A 21,970-nucleotide genomic window follows, 5' to 3' on the forward strand; every position below is an offset into this window, starting at 1 on the left:
TGGAGTGCCAACCTTGCCTGGTCCCAGCAGGTCTACTGGATAAACCTACCCCTTACCTGAATACCACGTGTGTGCGGGTGCTGTTCTTACTCGGCTACCTCTTTTATTAGGTGATTTAGCTGTGCTAAAATTATCATCACATCTAATGAGTTTTGTCATTTCAGAATATTTGTTGGCAATTCTTGTTAAGGACCAGGTAAGCTCTACTTATTCTACTTGATCTCCTTGTTGCTTTAATTGGAAATAATAAAGGGCTTTTGAGGCAAAGACTGCAGTTCAAAGCCAGCCCAGGCTGAAAAATCCCTAAGACTCCATCTCCCAGCTAAACTCTGCAAGTGGTACTATAACTCAAAGTGGTTCAGTGCTAGCCTTGAGCAGAAGTGCTCAGGGACAGTGCCCAGGCCTTGAGTTCAAACCTCCTTAAATACTAGTGGTACTATAACTCAAAGTGTTTCAGTGCTAGTCTTGAGCAGAAGTGCTCAGGGACAGTGCCCAGGCCTGTGAAAAGAGCAACTTGTTAGCAAGGCACCTTAGAATAGATGGATGGAGTAGTAAACTTAGTGGAAGGTTAAGGGTCAGATGGGGCCAAACCCTTAACCCACCATGGGGCCAAGATGGCGAACTTCTGAAAGAATGCAAAGAAAGCCTGAACAAATAGATCAAGCCTACATTGGCTAGCCTTTGAGAGGTAACCTAGAGGGGGGTCCCTGGGACCCAGTCTGCGTCGCACTCTTCAAGGCACAAGCCAAAAAGTTGTAGAAAAAAGGGTAGTTTTGGACATGAATGGCAGAGAGAGAACAAAGACAGCCTGAAATTAAGCTTCTGACCATTTACCATTGCAGTAGCAAAAACTGTGTACTTCTGAGAACGGCATAAAATTAGGCTCTCTGGCTTTCCAGGGAGCACAGGAGGCATTTCAAAGGGGTTTCACGGCTCAGGCGTGATTCGTAGCACCCCATTAAATGAGTAGTCAGTCTGGTGAGTGAAGGAGAGCTGACCAGGCAGAAGCGGCGTCCCGACTTCCGCCAGAGTCCTCTAGAGAGAGCAACAGAGAACTGTAGAGAGTAGCTTCACTCACCAGAGTAGAGAAGTGGTGTGGACGTGGATGTGAAGGCAGCAATGGTATAGATGTGCTGATTCCGCCCCAGACAGACTGGTTCGCAAAAGGCCGTCAGAACTGTGGGTATTCCTCAGAGCAAAAAGGGAAGAACAAAAAAAGAAAAAAGGAAAAAAACAGAAATCCCAGCTATCCTGACTTTCAGCCTTTATCCGAGTCACGGCACCATTTATGTTAGGTTTTTAAAAAGAGGTAGCCGAGTAAGAACAGCACCAGCACGCACGTGGTATTCAGGTAAGGGGTAGGTTTATTCAGTAGACCTGCTGGGACCAGGCAAGGTTGGCACTCCACGTGGCTGAGAAAGGCCTGGCAATGAGAGAGAGCTGGGAAAGAGGAAAGTGCTAGAAAAGAGCAGAGAGAGGGGTAAGAACAGTAGCACGCACGTGGTATTCAGGTAAGGGGTAGGTTTATCCAGTAGACCTGCTGGGACCAGGCAAGGTTGGCACTCCACGTGGCTGGGAAAGAGAGAGGAAAGAGCTAGAGCAGAGAGAGAGCAGAGAGAGCTAGAACAGAAGAGCAAGAGAGCTAGAAAAGAAGAGCAAGAGAGCTAGAAGAGCAAGAGAGCGTCTGGGCCTGGGCTGGGCCTTATGTAGGGTATGGGCGGGGAAAGGTGTGGCCACATCAAATTCAGATGTGACCTCAGCAGATGCAGATGTGACCTCTTCCAGGTGTCCCAGTTGCCTAGGTAACGCAGGTAATGGGTGGAGACTTTGCTGCGAGGAGGGTGGAGTCTGCTAGCCATCCAGGAGCGGACCTTACAATAAGGTTGACTAAATTCTTCATGCAGTTATTTGAACAACACTGCTTTATCTGTGCATTAAGATAATTTATCCACAGTGTGAGTAATTTCCACTTTGTCCCCTTCCTCATCCGCTGTGTTTTTCTTCTTGCTTTTACATACATTTTGTTAGAAATAGAAGAATCTTAGCTGGGTGCTGGTGGCTCACGCCTATAATCCTAGCTACTCAGGAGGCTGAGATCTGAGGATTGAGGTTAGAACCCAGCCTGGGCAGGAAAGTCCATGAGACTCTTCTCTCTAATAAACCACTTAGAAAAAGCCAGAAATAGTGTTGTGGGTCAAGTGGTAGAGCACCAGCCTCCAGCAAAAAAGGTCAGGGCCAGTGCCCCAGCCTTGCATTCAAGCCCTAGGACCAGAAGAAACAAACAAAAAAAAAAAATAGAGGAATCTTTAATGTCTTTTATATTTCAGATTCATTTTTAGGTATATGAGTAGTGATTTTTTAAATTTTACATAATTTTTCCTTCTTTGTGGTCTAAGAGCATTAATTTGTCTTCTCTTTAGGCAATCCAAGTCAAATCTGAGAGTTGCAGCAGCAAAAGTAGAGGAGCTGACTGCAGTGACAGAGCAGCTGCAGGGCCAGATGCACAGAAAGGTACTTTAGCTTTGAGATGAGTCCGCTGGGGCTTCATACGCCATACAGTGGACTGCTAACTTACTGGGCATTAGAAATTAAGGCGACATTAGAAAATAATTATTTTTCCCTGAATATAAACTGTGAAAGTAGGAATGTAATTATAATATTGAAGATACCTTTATGAAGAATCTTTCTTTACATTCAGTTTAGCCTAACTAAAGAAAACCCCAGACATTCTAATATTATTAAATAATAGTATTACATATTACTATCAATAATCAATATTATCATTATTAAAATACATATATGAAGCTGGGCGCCAGTGGCTCACACCTGTAATCCTAGCTACTCAGGAGGCTGAGATCTGAGGATCACAGTTCAAAGCTAGCCCGGGCAGGAAAGTTTGTGAAACTCTTATCTCCAAAAAACCACCAGAAAACCGGAAGTGGCGCTGTGGCTCAAGTGGTAGAGCGCTCGCCTTGAGTTGAAGAGCTGAGGGACAGCGCCCAGGCCCAGAGTTCAGGCCCCATGACCAACAAAAAAAATAAATATATATATACATATATATCTTTTTGAACTCTGAAAGGTACTCCAAAATAGTTGGAAGTAAAAGGGAGGAGCTCTTAGTTTAGGAGGTATTGTTTATTTTTTTAATTTGTTTTCATTATCTTAAGTAAATGTACAAAGAAGGTTCGATTTAACTGTCACACTATGGGTACAATGCATCCTAATCAGTGTTGCCCCTTTCGTCTTCTCTCTCTCTCCTCACCTACCCATCCCCTCAAGAACTTAGTCCCATTGCCACATGTATATATTGAATATTATGCCTGTATTCACCCACCCTTCCTCTTACCACTCATCTGCTTTCAATTTGTAGTTTTTGCATTTCTGACTTGTTGATCTTAACTGTAGATCTCTAAAGCTGTGGCTTTAGAAAGCAGTTTCTATATGATTAGATCACACAATACTAAAATTGAGGGTCATACAAAGGGTTAGAATTTTAAAGAGGAGAAATATTGCCAACAGGACACATACACACACAAATTAATCTGAACTTCTGATTATTTCTTACAAATCCATGCCTAATTGAAGCTTATGGGTATAATTAATTGGAAGCCCAATTAAGAAACAGGCAGAGATTGAGAGAAACCTGCTGTGGAAAGATAGAAAATCAAACCAGATGTTTGAGTTTTTACAACTGAGCACATTCTAGAAATGTGTGCAAAGTTAGCCAATAATAATAATAATGAAGCTTTTTTATTGGAATGTCAGGGGGCAAACTCCAAGCCAGAAGTATAGCAGCAGGGAAATCCCAGAGTGAAGCCTACACTGTGCCCAGCTCTGGGTGCTCTGAAGTCCTACAGGCACAGGCATTCCCCGGAGAGCCGGCTGCGTGGAGGTGTGTGTAAGTGAAAGGCAGCAGGCAGGAGTTGTGCAGGCATGGGTCAGCTGCTGTACACTGCAGAGGAGCCAACACAAGAGCACCACCAGCAGAAGAGCTGTAGTGCTCAAAAAAGCAAAACTGAATCCAAACTAACTGTAGTGGATTCTCTTCAATGCCCAGTTTTCAGCCAAAGCTTAATAGATGGGAAATTATGATCTCCCCTTTGGGACAGGATTGATGGACACCATCAACAGAAACCAGTGCCAAGAGGATCCACTTGTAGGATTTAGCATGCTTCAAACAGGCCATTATAAATATGTTCAAGGAATTTTTTAAATTCAAATTAGCATAAGTTCTCAAGAAGGAAAAGATAGATAATTTTGATGAAAAAGTAGAAAATGTTTAAAAATAAAAACAGCTTAGCCAGGCATCAGTGGCTCACACCTCTAATCCTAGCTACTCAGGAGGCTGAGGATCTTGGAGATCTGAGGATCTTGGTTCAAAGCCAGCCTGGGCAGAAAAGTCTCTAAGACTCTTATCTCCAATAAACCACCAGAAAACCAAAAGTGGCGCTGTGGCTCAAGTGGTAGAGAGCTAACCTTGAGCTGAAGAGCTGAGGGACAGTGCACAGGCCTAGAATTCAAGCCCCACAACTGTTAAAAAAATAAAAATAAACAAAAATAGAACTTAAAAGAACAACTGAAATTTTATTGGACAGACAATAGATTGAACAAGAAAGAATAGTGAACTTGAAGATACAACAGTAGAAATTTCCAGTAAGAAACATAGTTTGAAATGTTGAAATCTAAGGGACAATGTGAACTAGTCCAGTATAAGTAGAATTGAAATTGCATAGGATGGCACTGGGGAATCAAGAATGTCTGAAGAAACAATGACTGAAAATTGCTGAATTTGATGGGGAGAACATTAACAGATCTACGAATTGCAGTGGTAGATTTAAGTAATATAAACACAGAGCCACTTCTAGGCACATCATGATACACTGACAATCAATTTTAAAGAAGAAAGTTGAAAATATAATAGCACAATGACCTGAACCTGGAAACAATGAAATGAATGGCTGAGTTCTCATGAAGAAACCCTGTGGAAGCAGAAAACATTGGAATAAGATGTCCCAAGTGTTGAAAGAAGAAAGCTAACAAAGAATCTTATATTTGGTTAAACTATTCTTAAAAATTAAGTCCAAAAAGAATGAAAGAAAGAAAGAGAGAGAAAGAGAAAAAGAAAGAAAGAAAGAAAGAAAATTGCCACGCGTTGGTAGCTATAATCCTAGCTGCTGAGAGGGCTGGGATATGAGGACCATGGTTTAAAGCCAGCCCAGACAGAAAAGTCATGAGATTTATTTACAAGTAGACACCAAAAAAAGCTGAAAGTAGATGTGTGGCTCAAGTGGTAAAGCACCAGCCTTGAGCAGAAAAATCTAAGGACAATGCCCTGGCCTTGAGTTCAAGCACCAGGAGCTGCACAAAAGTAAAAAGAAACAAAAAGGAAAAGGGGGAGGGGAGAAGAGAGAGGAAGTGTAGGCAAACTAAAGATTTCCAAATAAAATTTGTCTCTAGCAGATGTACATTTCAGCAAACTCTGAAGGGAAATATGTAAAGTTCTGCTTAGAACTTAAGTATTCGTTGGATTTGTAAAGTGATAGCAATAGCACTAAAAAGTATATGGAAACATGCTGTTGCAAAGTTCCAATGTGCTATGAGTTAACTTATATCAACTATTAAATAGGAGTAAGTTACAGAATGTGTTGTCCATAGCTCACTAAATTAATTCAGAGAGATGCTGTTAAAAAGCAATAGGAGAAATTAATAAAAGATAAATTAACACAAAAGAAGACTCAGAAGACAGATAAAATTTTTTCTAGAAAGGCAATTCAAATAAAATCTACTAATGTTTCAAAGCATCAATACATCGCATGAAACACCCTGACCCTGTGATTACTTTGGTAATGAGAAATAGTGTAACACTACTAAGAGAGCATGTTTTGTTCATTCTCTCTTTCGCTTCTTCCTTCCTCCATCTCTTGCGGCCCCACAGTTTGCTTTCCCCTCAATAAACTATTTTTAAAAAAAAAGAAAAATAAGGAGAGAGCACATGTTCTAAAGGTGGACTGGATAGAATTCCCTGCTTTGTTAGACTTGCACTAGGAATAATTTGAAATGTTCTGGAAATCTTCGTAATATAGCTATTTTGAATGTCCAATATGATAGTGATGGTGAAGGTCTCTTCTCCTGTTCATTATGTGTTTTGTTCTCAAGTTTGTACAGCTTCTCTGAGCATATGTATTAGAATTCTAGCAGCATACCCTTCTAGTATGACTGCCCTTTAGTTCTGTGGAATTGGGTATTAGATCTTCACATACTTCAAAAATAGAAAATAGTTCCTATTTTCTTTGTTTTCTAGGAGGAGGATATGGTATCTGCCCGAGAAAGAGAGGAAGCATCAGAAAGATTCTCACAGCAACTACAATCTAACATTAAAATACTAGAATCTAAGTAAGTTGGTCGATACTTCTACCTTGATCTGTATTCTTTACAATATATAAGGTCATACCCATCAGACTGGGGAAAGATTTGTTGATATTTGTTTGATGCTGAATGAGGAAAGTACAGAAGATCATTTTAATTTTTGTAACTCCTTAAATTCATGTTTACAAACCTGTGGATAAGCTGGTGATTCATGCCTGTATTCCTAGCTGCTGAGCAGGTTGGGATCTTGAGGATTGTATTTTAAACCAGCTGTGCAGAAAAGTCTTGAGAGACTTCATCTCCAGAATAGTTGGGAATTGAGTCAAGTGGTCAGACACCAGCCAAGCAAGTACAAGCCCCTGAATTCAAACTCTAGTACTGCCAAGAAGAATTATGGATAGATGTTATATGTGTGTGTGTGTGTGTGTGTCTATAATTACATGAGCATGGACAAAAATATTCAAACATGCATTAATAATTTAGCATGGCCTACCTGGCAGGTAGGAAAAGGCATCCAACAAGAAAGAAAGCATAATAAAAAGCCATATAATGCAAAACAAGCTCCCAAGTTTTGCTTAATAATACTATCGTACATAATTAACATCAGAACATCGAGGCCTAGCCTCATGTCCCCTTCTCTTTTTTTAAACCAAATACATGTATGTTGTTTTCTAAAATGGATGTGACAAAAGTACTTTGCAGAAGTATAGCAAGATCAAAGGAGAAAACACATGTAAAACTTAGTGGTGTAATACCAGTTTCTGTAATTAAAAAAAAATCCTTTAGTGCATCCCTTTCTCCTTCCCTGGACTTTCACAGTATGATTGTTTCTAGGTTTTCTGTCATATCCCAAGAAGCCAAGGAACTAAAAGCAGAAAAGGCACATCTGGAAAGAGTGGCTAGAGAGCTGCAAGCAAGGTGCAGTGCACTGGAGAAAGAGAACTATGCAGCTGCGGCAAGAGTCAGAGACAGCATTAAACTCTTAGATGAAGCTAACCTTAAAAGAGACCAGGTGAGGCTGGTGAGCGTGTCAACAGCATGCTGGATCAGGTGAGGCTGGTGAGCGTCTTTAACGGATAGCATGCTGGATCAGGTGAGGCTGGTGAGCGTCTTTACAGATAGCATGCTGGATCAGGTGAGGCTGGTGAGCGTCTTTACAGATAGCATGCTGGATCAGGTGAGGCTGGTGAGCGTGTCAACAGCATGCTGGATCAGGTGAGGCTGGTGAGCGTCTTTACAGATAGCATGCTCGATCAGGTGAGGCTGGTGAGCGTCTTTAACGGATAGCATGCTGGATCAGGTGAGGCTGGTGAGCGTCTTTACAGATAGCATGCTGGATCAGGTGAGGCTGGTGAGCGTCTTTACAGACAGCATGCTGGATCAGGTGAGGCTGGTGAGCGTCTTTACAGATAGCATGCTGGATCAGGTGAGGCTGGTGAGCGTCTTTACCGGATAGCATGCTGGATCAGGTGAGGCTGGTGAGCGTGTCAACAGCATGCTGGATCAGGTGAGACTGGTGAGCGTCTTTACCGGATAGCATGCTCGATCAGGTGAGGCTGGTGAGCGTGTCAACAGCATGCTGGATCAGGTGAGGCTGGTGAGCGTCTTTACCGGATAGCATGCTGGATCAGGTGAGGCTGGTGAGCGTCTTTACCGGATAGCATGCTGGCTTCCTTCACACAGTCCTGAAGGGAATCGATGCGGAATAAACATGAAAACAAATTGCTACCTTCTCAATGGAATAAGCATTGTGTATTTGTAGGTGATATGACTTAATGGCATAAGCTAAAATGTCAGTCCTTTGAAGCATATCCTAAAGGTAGACTGAATAGAATTTTCTGCTTTGTTAGACTTGCACTAGGAATAGTTATTTAACATATTTATGAAATGGTTGAATGATTCAGTCAGTCATTTTTGTGTCCTGTGATGTAACATAGGGCCTACGTGCTGTTCCTGAGCTTTTGTGCTCAAAGTTGGCATTCTGCCACTTGTGCCACAGCTCTACTTCTGGCTTTTTGTAGTTTATTGAAGAGAAAAGTTTCACAGACTTTACTTCTCAGATCTTAGCCTTCTGAGTAGCTAGGATTACAGGATATAGCCTGGATACAGCCCCTTGTCTTGCTGAAAACTAGTATTTAAATGTCAGACCTGTCCCTGATCTCATGACCTAGACTTGTTAGAAGTCTGTAACAGAATGTTACCACAGCATACAAGGTGTGCCTTTTACTCATCTTTATTTTGTCTTCATCACCTACATGGTTACTGTAATAAAATAGAAGCTTAACTGACAGTTGAGTTTAACTTGGAAAATTTGTTATTTGCTATCCCATATTGTACTTTTGTGAATAGTATATAGCTTATAGAAGAAATAGTAGATTTGTTTTTTAATGTCACTGACTGTTTATGTGGAACTCACTGAATCCTTACTTACCAACATATACTGAATACTTTGCAGAATACTAGGAAAAATGAAAGTTATAATGGAAATGCCTTGTTTCTTTTTTACATTGTAGAGGATTCTAAGAAAATTACTGAAAACAGGACATGCATTGAGTCAGATAGTTCAAAGCTGATAAAGAAAAAAGTAAAAACTGGGCATGGTGGTGTATGCCTATAATCCCAAGATTCGTGAGGCTGATGTCATCCTGGACTACATAGAAAAACCCCGTCTTTAAAAAAGAGAGAGAAGAGGGAGGATAGTAATTTGAATAGTGTCAAATAGTATTTTAAAAAAGAGAAAGAGATACAGGATATTTTTCCATTGTAGTACCTAGATACAACTTTGTACAATGACTTGAAAGAGCAGATTATTTCACAAGTGATTCCAAGGTTTTCATGGTATAGAGTAGAAGAAAAATGGAAACACTGGTTGAAATAAATGTCAAAGAAAATGAATACATTTTTAAATGAAACAAAGGTAAATGAGGTTAGGAGAAATAAATACCATTCGTGATTTATGCAATATTTTACTTTCCAGAAATTCAGATGTTCACTCATTTTACAGATATTCACTTTAGAGAAAGTAGGTAGGGTTTTGACCTGTTGGCTTTACAAATAATAGTATAACCTCTGATTCTGAAGGCTCTGCTCAAGGACAAACAAAAAGAAGAAGAGATAGAGAAAATGAAAAAAACAATTTGTCAGCTGATACAAGATGGTGACTTAAAGTCCAAGAAAGACGTAAGGGTTTTGTTTTTTTTTTCTGTTTTTGTTTCTGTTTTGGAGGGGAGGGGGGGAAGGCTGGTCAGTCTTAGGGCTTACACTCAGGGCCTGTGGTGGCTAATTGGAGATGAGTCTCATGGACTTTCCTGCTGACTTTGACCCATAATCCTCAGATCTCAGCCGCCTGAGTAGCTAGGATGACAGATGTGAACTACCAGTACCCAGCTCATAATGGGTTTTACTTATAGTACTAAAGTTAAAGTGTAGTCCCAACTAAAGAATGAATACTAAAGAAATACTTTAAATACTTTAAAATATTTGTGTATATATTCACAAAGACTGGAAAATTATTATTGAAAATGGTGAAAAGCTAATGTTTCTTTCCTTTAAAATGAACTCTGTAGGACAGTGAATATGCTGTGTGTAGTTTTTCACTGGACGGTAGTTTTTTTTCATACTTGTAATTTTTCATTCCTACATTTTCTAAGTAGACTAAAATCTTAATTTTTTCAGTAATGATAGTTTAATTCAATGAAGTTAATATGTTTGCTTTCTCCCACACAGCTCACTGGTAGAGATTTTATTGTTAAAAAGCTACTGTACACTGCTTATGTTTTGTGAAAAGAAAAATACATGTTTCTGCCCAGAGAGGTATTTCTTAGAAAGCATCACAACCATTGGCCACAGATGGCATTTTGGTGAAAGGAGATTGTATAGCAGTGGTCTTACAAGATTGCATTGGGGCTGGAAGTTTGCCAAGTATTGTTACTGTATTTTTTTCTAGTGTAAATGTGTGTAGTGCACAGGTACTAACACTGTGCCTTTAGGATTCAGTACAGTCACATGCTTTACGTTTTGACTGTGCTGCACAGCCTAACTGTGTAGAAATGGTATCTGGTGGGTTTACTGGTGATACTAGAGCTCACTGTGCAAGTGCACTGTGCAAGTGCACTGCCCCTGCCATAGTGTCACGGTGTGCGAGCACCCTTCCACACTGTGTACATGCGCACCACCCTTGTCAACATGGTGCACACTGCCCACATCACCATGGTGTGACAGCACACGTGTACACTGCCCCCTGCTCCATAGTGCCACGGTGTGCGTGCACGCTGCCCACGTCGACATGATATAACATCACCATGGTGTGACAGCACACATGTGTACACTGCCCACTGCGCCATAGTGCCACGGTGTGCGTGCACGCTGCCCACGTCGACATGATATAACATCACCATGGTGTGACAGCACACGTGTACACTGCCCCCTGCTCCATAGTGCCACGGTGTGCGTGCACGCTGCCCACGTCGACATGATATAACATCACCATGGTGTGACAGCACATGTGTACACTGCCCACTGCGCCATAGTGTGACGGTGTGCGTGCACGCTGCCCACGTCGACATGATATAACATCACCATGGTGTGACAGCACACGTGTACACTGCCCACTGCGCCATAGTGTGACGGTGTGCGTGCACACTGCCCACGTCGACATGATATAACATCACCATGGTGTGACAGCACACGTGTACACTGCCCACTGCGCCATAGTGTTAACACGCTGCCCACGTCGACATGATATAACATCACCATGGTGTGACAGCACACATGTGTACACTGCCCACTGCGCCATAGTGTTAACAGTGTGCGTGCACGCTGCCCACGTCGACATGATATAACATCACCATGGTGTGACAGCACACATGTGTACACTGCCCACGTCGACATGATATAACATCACCATGGTGTGACAGCACACGTGTACACTGCCCCCTGCTCCATAGTGTTAACAGTGTGCGTGCACGCTGCCCACGTCGACATGATATAACATCACCATGGTGTGACAGCACACATGTGTACACTGCCCACTGCGCCATAGTGTGACGGTGTGCGTGTACACTGTCTACATCAACATGGTAACCGTGTGCATGTACCCTGTCCACGTCGACAAGGTATAAAAGTACATGTGTACACTGCCCACTGCGCCATAGTGTGACGGTGTGCGTGTATACCATCCACATCGCCATGGTGTAACAGTGTGTGTCTCAGAACAATCCCTGGTGTTTAGTGTTCATACTTGTCAGTGAGTAAAATTAGCTAATTTCCAAAGGTAAAAATGCTAACTTTTTGTCTACCCCTGTGGCTCATGCCTGTAATATTTGCTACTTAAAAGGCTGAAGTCCAGAGGTTTGATGTTTGAAGTCAGCCTGAAAACGCTATACAACTCCATCTCCAAAATAACAAGTAAAAAGCCAGGCTGGAAATGTGGCTCACATGGTACAAGTGGGAGAATACCAGTCAAGCAAGCAAGCTAAGCAAGTGCCAGGCTGAGTTCAAACCCTGTTATCCATGCATGCATACATAAATTAGCTAATTTTAGCATCGTATAAAGTAAAGCCTTGGTCTTCTTATTGCTAATCTTTATATACCCTTTTGTAAGAGCCCCACTTTATGTTGGGGGTTGAAAGTACAGGTACTTGGACCATAGCCCAAAATACTCTTGACATACAATAATTCTTACACTTTTTAATGTTTCATCAAAATATGCTATGCTGATACTAGCAACCTATTTCTAAGGTAAATTCACATTGATTTTTAAGGTTAGGTTTGGGATCTTGAGGATTATTTTACAGTCATCTTTTAATTATTTCCATGTAGTTTTTCAGGTGTATGATCTCTGTGTTCATCTTAAACATCTTTGCAAACCTGAGCTTTACCTGCCTTCTAAGTTGAATCATGTTTGTTTTGTCACTAGCTCTACCATGGCATCTGAAGGTCGGGATATCTGTTCCTTTTTTCCTGGGCTCCTCTGGTTTCAGTCCATCTGGTCGCTTTCTCTTGTGTTCCCTTGGCTTCTCTGTATCCTGCTCCTCCTGGCTTGGTGTTTATGTTTATTGTTATTGACCAAACACAATGAACATGTTTTCACATATTTCTGATCTGGCTACAAAATTGAACAAATTTATGACAAAGCTTATTTTTTTAGCATGGAAATACGTAGCTTTTGAAGATACCAAATTTGTAAAGAAGTAAAACGTTTTTGACTTGATTTTGAATCCTGGATGGCAACGTCAGTCTTTTCTATCCCTATTTCTTGCTAATTTGCCTTCCTATTTGGTTGACAATTTTCTGTACTACTTACAAAACTATAGAATGAAGTGTTTGTGGAAAGAAAATGAGAGTAGGCTACGGGAGGAGCTCCATCACCGTGCATGCTAAAGAGCCCCAGCCCCAGAGCCACCTCACAACAACGGCACTTGTTTGCGTGCTGTGGAGTTTCCAGTTGTGTGTCATCAGATGCTAACCCTAGGCACTTTCAGCCCCGTTCACTACTGAGTCTCAAAAAAATTATGAATACTTTTAATTCAACTGAATTTGCCAGCATCACTATAACAACTACGCACCAGATTATAACCTAAATTAGAGCCTCAGACTGTGCCACATGTAATTTTTGGTAAGCCTTCAAAAAGCTCATATTAATTAATCACATAAAGTTAATAATATTGCACACATTCTATTTTTAAAATAGTTTTTACTCTCCTTTGTGAGCACCCACACCTCCGTTAGGGTGAGCCTCTGCCTTTCTCCTTGTCTGCTTGTCTGTCTGCTTGTTGCTTATTCAGTAAAGCTCTGCCAGATTTTCTTATTTTAAAAAAAATAGCCTGGCAGTGCTGACTCATACCTGTAATCTAGCTACTCAGGTAGCTGAGATCTGAGAATCAAGGTTCGAAGCCAACCAGGGCAGAAAAGTCCCCGTGAGACACTATCTCCAGTTAACCACTCAAAAACAGGAAGAGGAACTGTGTATCAAAGTGGTAGAGCACTAGCCTTGAGCAAAAGAGCTCAGGTCAATCAGGGATAGCACCTAGGCCCTGAATTCAAGTCCCACAACAAAGAAAGAAAAAGAAAGGAAGGGAGGGAGGGAGGGAAAGGAAAAAGGAAAGGAAAGATTCCCAAAGCCTTTCGGTCCTAGAAGTCACTGACATATACAAACAGCATTTCCCACAACAGAGAGAGAGAGAGAGAAGGGAGGGAGGGAGGGAGGGAAGGAAGGAAGGAAGGAAGGAAGGAAATTAGTTCTTTTTGTACGGGGCTAGAAAATTCCCAAAGCCTTTTGTCCTAGAAGTCACTGACATATACAGACAACATTTCCCAGACCTTTACAAAGCAAGACCAGGCTTTTAGAAAAGATTGTTGACATGCAGCCATTCTGACAAGATGTGTCTAATTTTTCAAAATATCCTGAGCATATACTGTTTTCAAAGATGTTTAACTCATTTTTAGAACAGAGTCCCTTAAAAGGAAATTTGTGTAGCACCAGGATGTGATGTGATTCTGAAAGGCGTCTCTTGTGAAACCAAAGTGCCTCAAAAGTTGTTGGTGGCACTTTTGCGGTGTGATTTTGCAGTGCTCCTGCCTTGTGCTCCGCAGCAGTTCTCCGTGCTGATCAAGGTTCTGCAAGCTCACACCTTTCCTCACAAGTAGGACTTGGCTGGCTTTTTTCACTCTCTCACAAGGCGCAGCCTTGTCTTCCAGGCAGAGCCTGTGTGAAGCCCGCCTACTCAGCAGGCTGATACAGGAGCAGATAGGAGACTTCCATGCCTCCTACTGAGCCCGAGATGACATTTTTATCACTCTTAGTTCTCTGTAAACCCATATGCTCCTAGATTCTGACCTTGTTGTTTTTAAAGGCATTAATAATTTAAATTATTTAAGATTTTCTTAGTCTTTGTTTCTAATAATGTTAAAATACTAGCAGAAAGATCCTATTTGAAAACAGAGTTCATGTCGCAGTGTAAGGATGCTGGAGCTTCCAAAACACCCGTCTTTTGGATGTGGCAGCCTGCTCACTCCCTTCTCATGACAAATTTTGCTTTTCTTATTCTTGGTTTTTGTTTTTTCCATTTTGTTTTCATTTCAAACACGTTGTAGCAACTACTCAAGAGCATCCTGTATCCACCTCCTGAGTTACACCCAGATCAGGACAATTCTTAAGTTCTTTTATTGCCTGAAAATGCTAAGCTTAATAAAAATATCCTAATTATTTTCATTCCTCATCTAAATGTGTAACATCTTAATTTTCAGGTTGAAAGTACAAAAAAGCACTGCGAGGTACAGATTTCTCAAATAATGGAAGAACTCTCAGCTCTTCGAATGGTATGCCAGAAGACTGAATATTTCCTCTAAATAATAATTTGGGGTCACAATGTAGAAGCTCACTTTAAAATTTTGAAACTTGGTTTAAGGCATGACTCCAGCAGTAGAGCACTTGCCTGGCAAGTGTGAGACCCTGCTTTCAATCCCCAGTTACCCTCACCCCCCCAAATTAAATGACATTAAATAGACTTTTTCTATGAAGACTGGAAACGCTGATTGAATAATATCAGTAGTACGTTTGTCAGCAGGGTAAGCTCACCCAGAGCGTGAATCACAATTAGTAAAGGGAAATAGTTGTATTCATTATCAGAGATAAATACAAAATAACAACTAATTGTGAAGAACTCTTCATTAGAATGATTTTTAGCTTTTAGTATCACCAGCAGAGTACTAAATTTTATTGATTAGTTGATATATATTTCATAAATTTACTGATTAAAACTTTTAAGCAGGCAAGCATCAGTGGTTCACACCTGTAACCCTAGCTACTCAGGAGGCTGAGATCGAAGGATTCAGCTGGGACAGAATATTTTGAGAGGCCTTTATCTCACCCACCCAAAGCCAGAAGCAAAGGTGTGGCTCAACTGGCAGAGCACCAGCCTTGAGCAAAAAAAGCCACGCAGGAGCATGAGGCCACAAAATAAATAAAACTTTTTCAGCATAAATGTTTTATGCCCAGGCCAATAAAGAATGTTAGGACTTTTGTAGCTGCTTGTGTGCACATTTAAGCCATGTGCTTCCCTTGGGTCACTTTGCAGTCTGTAGTTTCTGACGGCCTGGCTCAGGTAGCTCTGTCACTACCTTGTTGACCAGGTACATGTGATACTGGTTACAGACAAAGCATTTTATTCTGTCTCTCCCATTTTTAGTAGTTTTACCAAATGTATTTATTTGCATTATGACTTGAATTTATAGGAATGTGATGAAAAACAAGGCCAAATCGAACGAGCCATTAGGGGGAAAAAGGCTGTGGAAGAAGAACTAGAAAAGGTAAAAAGGAAAAGCAAATGTAGCTACCAAAACCAAGTTCAGATACTCAGAAGCACTGTCTGCCCCATTACACTGTCTACTAGCCACCCTTACATTTATAAAGGCCCTCCTGGTAAGTGTTTTCTATTTTCTTTCTCTTTTTCTTAAACACGTTTATTAGCATCAACTAGTTATATGAGGGAGTTTTATTTCAGACATGTCCATATGTGCATAAAATGTATTTTGAAGCAGACACATTCATTTTTACATTTTTGGAATATATTTAGTGTCTATTTAAATAATAGCATTGTCTGAATACATTTCTTTCCAAGAATAACCATATTTGTAAATTATAAAAATAAATCCTAAGGCTTAAACTCAGAGCCTGGGCGCTGTCCCTGAGGTGTTTTTTGTTTTTTGTTTTTGTTTTTTTATCATGACCAGCACTCTACTACTTGTGATAGAATGTTAGTTAAATGGGAATGAGAGTCTCACTAACTTTCCTGCCCAGACTGACTTACAACTGATCCCCAGATCTCAGCCTCCAAGAATTACTAGTTTTGAGCAGCTGGTGCCAAGCAAAGACATATCTTTTATAAAATACTGCTGTTCCTTGCTAAAAGCTTATTTTATCTTTTCTTTTTGAGTTTTATACCAATTCTTACTGGGATTAGGCCATCTGTAAATTGTTGCCGTGATTTTAAGGACCTCCATCCCAGCTAGACATTACCCAGGTGGAAGTGTATCTGGGATCACTTGCAAACAGTTCTTTGTTTTTAAATGTTGCATTAGAGAATTGAAGGCTGTTCATCAAAGAATGGCTGCTGGTTACTTTTAGTTGGTTTGTGTTTTGTTTATGTTCATTCATTTTCTGGTACCATCCCTTAAACCATGATTGCTAATTAATTGGAGACAAAATCTCTGTAGACTTTGCTGCCCTGGCTAGCTTCAAACCTCAATCCCCCAGATTTTAGCCTCCTAAGTAGCTAGAATTACAGGTGTGAGTCACTGGTACCCAGCACCATTGGTTATCTTTAAAGACAAGACAGTTTTTTAGCTTCAGCTGCTTTACAATTTTATTTTAATAGTTCATAGTAGGAATGAATAATTTGAAAAACTTCACCATTATGTTTAGGTTTTCAGCACTTTATTTTGTAAGATTGAACAACCTGCTACTTGTGGATGTGTCTCGTGGAAGACGAGCACATGATGGCTGATGACTGTCATTTCTCCCACTGGTTTCATTTACTAAACTGAAGAGTGTGTAAAGGCATTATCCTTCCATAAGCTCACAGACTGTCAGCCTTTCCACAGGCCTACCGTGAAGGCAGAGGGAGTGGAGAGGACTACAGAAAGCTGGAAGAGATGCACCGTAGATGCCTTGCTGCAGAGCGCTCGAAAGATGACCTTCAGCTGAGCCTAAAGAGAGCAGAAAACAGAATAAAGCAGCTTGAAATTAAGTATGTTTTCTTTAGCATTTCCTATGATGCATCTTCACAAACCGCATGATTTTGGGTGGGTTTTCTTGTTTAGTGTAGGATTCTTAAATTGAAAACACCAAATATAGTTTTTTCACACTAATCATGATTATTTCTGAAAGCTAATTTTTTCAGGAAGAAAATTGCAGTAGTATACTATTGATTTTAAATTTGTAGTTTCTAGAAGTTAGACTGTTCATTAGATTGTTTTTTATACTATAGCTAACTATATTATTGGACTTATTAAGTATTGCTTTTTTTTTTCTGTTTTTTTGTCGGTCATGGAGTTTGAACTCTGGGCCTGAGCGCTGTCCCTCAGCTCTTCAGCTCAAGGCAAGCGTTCTACCATTTGAGCCACAGCACCAGTTCTGGTTTTCTAGTGGTTTATTGGAGGTAAGGGTCTCAGGGACTTTCCTGCCTGAGCTGGCTTTGAACCACAATCCTCAGATCTCAGCCTCCTGAGTGCCCGGCTTAAGTATTGCTTTTGTCTTGTTTATATTGAGTATATTTATTTTGGTATTGAGTAGTCGGTAATAACCCATCATTTTTAATTATTATCTATTAAAATGGTAAGCTTATAGTGCATCAGTTGCATCAGTCTGGCATATCAATTCTGGGTGGTTTTGTGTTGTTTTCTTGTGCTAGTGCAGAGCTTGGTCTTAGTACCTGAAACTCCCACTCACCTTTCTTGATCACTACTCCTACTCTAGAGCTTGAGCCTTCACTCCAACATTTTTCTGCTTAATTGGGGATGGAATCTTGCACACTTTCTGCCTGGGCTGGCTTTGAACTTCAGTCCTCTGTATCGCAGTCTTCTGAGTAGCTAAAATTATAGGCTTGAGCCACTGGCACCTGATTTGCTTAGGGGTTTGTTTTTTTTTAAGCTTTTCATGTTAAACTTAACATTTACTTGGGACAGTAAAAACTTACTTAGATTGCTTGAATTCTCAATCTTTATACATGGTTTTCAGATTTGTTTTATAATGAAAACAATTTTATTTCTCTGAAGTATATATTAATATCTAAGCTAGTTAATCTTTTTTCAAAAGGAGATTTTGCGAATTTGCTTCACAAATACAATGTATAATTTTCGGTGATCTCTTCAGATAGTCTCATGATTACTTCTAAAGAAAGCAGGTGGGAGAAACTGGCTTTTCCATGAGGAATTTTCTTAATGCAGTAAGTGCTCCATGTGCCTGCCCTTAAGGTGGGGTGTTGGGTAGAGACATCCCACAAGTGTTCTCATTTACACCGTAGCTCTGCAGGGTGGGGCTTTTGAATTAAGAGAAAAGAGAAGTCAGTGAAACTTCAAGAAACTTAACAATCATAAAGTTTTGGTCCAGGGAAAATTCTCACGTATTTCCTAAAGGGTGTAGGCACGGAAAACGTCTTACTTTCTCTCATTCCTGAATGTGCATTTCTAGAATGAACCTGCTGTTTTCTTTCATATCTAGAGAAAACTGAAAACTTTCTCACTTCCTTGCGTTCTTGAAGCTTATTTTTATTTTCATGTTTACACTTTTTTTTCAGAGATAAGGAAGAAATGAATTTGGGTGCCCGTTGGTCTTGTTTGTCATCCTAGCTGCTCAGGAGGCTGAGATCTGAGGATCACGGTTCAGAGCCAGCCCAGGCGGCAAAGTCCATGAGACTCTGACCTCCAACTAAACACCAGAAAATCGACAGTGGCACTTTGGTTCAAGTGGTAGAGTGCCAGCCTTGAGCTAAGGAGCTCAGGGACAGCGCCCAGGCCCAGAGTTCAAGTCCTATGACCGAACAAAAAAAAAAAAGAAAGAAAAAAAATCCAAGGAAATAAGTATTTGTCTGATTTGAGGGAAGGTTCATGTTGCTGCTTTAGATGGATGGCAGCAGTCTAATTTAGCTACACTTGGAGTAAAGGTTCTTTGTTTTGTTTTGCTTTCCTTTCATCAGCTCCTCAGAAGAGATATCACGTTCCCACGAGATGGTTCAGACCCTTCAAACTGTCATCGAGTCTGAAAGAGAGAGCTGTGGCTTCCTCAGTGAACAGAGGCTGAGGCTTCAGCAGGAAAATGAACAGTTGCAGAAGGAGGCTGAGGAGTTAAGAAAGATTGCATTGGAAGCTCAAAAGAAGGCCAAATTAAAGGTATTTTTAAGACTATAGTCATATATCTTGGGAAAATAACAGTACAGAAAATACTTAGACCTAGTGAAACATTCTAAGGCCTTTTTTTTGTCTTATCAGATAGTATTAAGTCATAATTCAAAATATTACCAGTCATTTCTATATGTGAGAACTTGGCAAGCCTACTTTACCGTAAGTGCTTTCCCTGTCTTCCACAAACACAAACAATTCTTTCCTACCCTCTCTCTCTCCACACACACACACACACACACACACACACACACACACACACCTGCAGTCCTGTCAAAATCATTTAAGCATCATTAGCAAAACTATTGATTAGATAACTTCATAAAATGCCTTTTTCCCTTGCCCTCATCTGGTTACAGCTTCTGCAAACCTTGATCTTCTCCCAGACTTCCTCTAAGAGGACCTTGCACCAGTATGCTTTAGCTTAAAGACACCATGGCAGAAAGAGGAGACAGAACAAAAGTTTTGTCTTAAAAAACATCTCTCTCACCTGGTGCCAGTGACTCACACCTGCAACCTAGCTGCTCAGGAGGCTGAGATCTGAGGATCGTGGTTCAAAGCCAGACCAGGCTAGAAAGTCCAATAAACTATCTCCAATAAACTATCAGAAAACCAGAAGTGGCACTGTGGCTCAAGTGGTAGAGCACTTGCCTTGCGCTGAAGAGCTAAGGGACAGTGCTCAAGCCCCATGACAGTCAAAAAAAACTACCTCTCATTTAATTTTTCCTTTCTCCTCCTTTCTGATGCACTTACTGCTTTGGTGGTAAGGAACACATTGCCGTAATTAAGTTGCTTTCAAGAAACATAGGCTCTCCCTATCTGTCTTCGTTACCTTTCTCCATGCCAGGAAATTTTTGTAGAGAGTGGTTCTTTGGGGCATTTGTAGCTCACACCTATAATCCTAGCTACTCAGGAGGCTAGATCCTAGTAACATGGTTCAAAGCCAGCTCGGACAGGAAAGTCCATGACTTTAACTTTACAAAGTACTTCCAGAAACAATGTGAACATTAACATAGAAATAAAAATGGCTTGAGTAAAGACCTAAGTCTGAACATGAACACTGCATTCTGGCAACAGAAGTAAAGTGGAGATAAAAAGCAATTTTAGATTACATAGAATATATCTTCTCTGCTGACATATTGAAGAGATGCATTTTTTGAAGTATTACAAAAAAATTAGTCATCATGATTTCTAGTTTTGCAAAATTTATGTTATAGGTTAAATCTTCATGATAAAGACTGAGTGTAATCTTAATTTCTTTTTTTTTTTTCTTTTTTTTGTCGGTCATGGGGCCTGAACTCTGGGCCTGAGTGTTGTCCCTCAGCTCTTCAGCTCAAGGCTAGTGCTCTACCACTTGAATCACAGCACCACTTCCTGCCTTTTCTGCTTATGTGGTACTGAGGAATTGAACCCAGGGCCTCATGCAAGGCAAGCACTCTACCACTGAGCCACCTTCCCAGCCCCTGTAATCTTAATTTCTTACATAGATTTCTTACCCAAACATTTCTAAATTTTAGACAGCACAGTTACTTATTCTTCTTGTATACATTTATCAGTAGAGCTCCTAAAATAATACTAATTTTTTCCCTTAGATCAGTACAATGGAGCATGAATTTTCAATAAAGCAGCATGGGTTTGAAGTTCAGTTGCGGGAGATGGAAGACAGTAATCGAAATGCTACTACTGAGCTGAGGCGTCTCTTAATAACTCAGCAGAAAGCAGCCAACAGATGGAGGGAAGAAACCAAGAAACTGACTGAAAGTACAGAGATTAGAATCAGCAGTTTAAAGTAAGTCCACTCAGTAATTGCTTAATGATTGGTTATGGGAGGGTGGGAAGGCCTTGTTTTGGGGTTTTTTTTTGGGGGGGGGGGAGTTCAGTCATGGGGCTTGAACTCAGGGCCTAGGCACTGTCCCTGAGCTTTTTTGCTCAAGACTAGCACTCTACCACTTTGAGCCACAGAGGCACCTCAGATTTTCTGGTGGTTAGTTGGAGTTAATCGTCTAATAGACTTTCCTGCCTAGGCTGGCTTTGAACCACAGTCCTCAGCTCTCAGCCTCCTGAGTGTTTAGGATTACAGATACAAGCCACCAGCACCCTGCTTGGTTATGTTTTATACAAGAAATTATTTAAGCCTGTAGTTTGATGTTCCTGCTATAATCTTTTTATAGAAAAGTATAATTCTGGATCTTGTACTTATATATATATTTTTTTTTGGGGGGGGGGGGTCTGGTTGTGGGACCTGAACTCTGGGACTGGGCGCTGTCCCTCAGCTCTTCAGCTCAAGGCTAGCCCTCTACCACTTGAGCCACAGCACCACTTCCGCCTATTTTCTTTTTGCTTATGTGGTGCTGAGGAATCGAACCCAGGGCCTCAGGCATGCAAGGCAAGCGCTCTACCACTGAGCCACCTTCCCAGCCTGTCGTACTTATATTTTTATTTAGCAAATACTTACTAAACTACAAAAAAAAATTAATCAAAATAAATTCTGTATATTTTATATTTCACAAACACATGAAGATATAGCATGTATAATATTTTGTCTGATAAATGTAAAAAGGCTGCTCTCTAGTACTGTGAGCAAAGCTGTTGAACAGTTCATCAGGAAAATTTTTGGACTTTGTGGTAAATGAATGGGAGCCTCTGGCTGTGGGATGGGAGCTCCCTGGAAGGCTATTAGAGTGTCTGTCCTAAGTGTTCAGCAAAT

General features: G+C 40.7%; 1 protein-coding gene across 1 annotated transcript in view; it reads left to right on the forward strand.

Annotated features, from left to right (window-relative positions):
• Positions 1-21,970, forward strand: part of Sclt1 (sodium channel and clathrin linker 1) — a 76,145-nt gene that overhangs the window by 32,863 nt on the left and 21,312 nt on the right. Inside the window, exons 10-18 of the mRNA XM_042670488.1 lie at positions 2,421-2,511; positions 6,302-6,393; positions 7,201-7,378; positions 9,448-9,546; positions 14,614-14,685; positions 15,601-15,675; positions 16,969-17,114; positions 19,062-19,254; positions 20,856-21,052. Coding sequence (XP_042526422.1) covers positions 2,421-2,511; positions 6,302-6,393; positions 7,201-7,378; positions 9,448-9,546; positions 14,614-14,685; positions 15,601-15,675; positions 16,969-17,114; positions 19,062-19,254; positions 20,856-21,052 — 1,143 coding nt within the window. The remainder of the gene's footprint in view (positions 1-2,420; positions 2,512-6,301; positions 6,394-7,200; positions 7,379-9,447; positions 9,547-14,613; positions 14,686-15,600; positions 15,676-16,968; positions 17,115-19,061; positions 19,255-20,855; positions 21,053-21,970) is intronic.

The sequence above is a fragment of the Dipodomys spectabilis genome, unplaced genomic scaffold (assembly GCF_019054845.1).
Source record: "Dipodomys spectabilis isolate Male_0828 unplaced genomic scaffold, ASM1905484v1 ptg000559l, whole genome shotgun sequence".
Lineage (NCBI taxonomy): Eukaryota > Metazoa > Chordata > Mammalia > Rodentia > Heteromyidae > Dipodomys > Dipodomys spectabilis.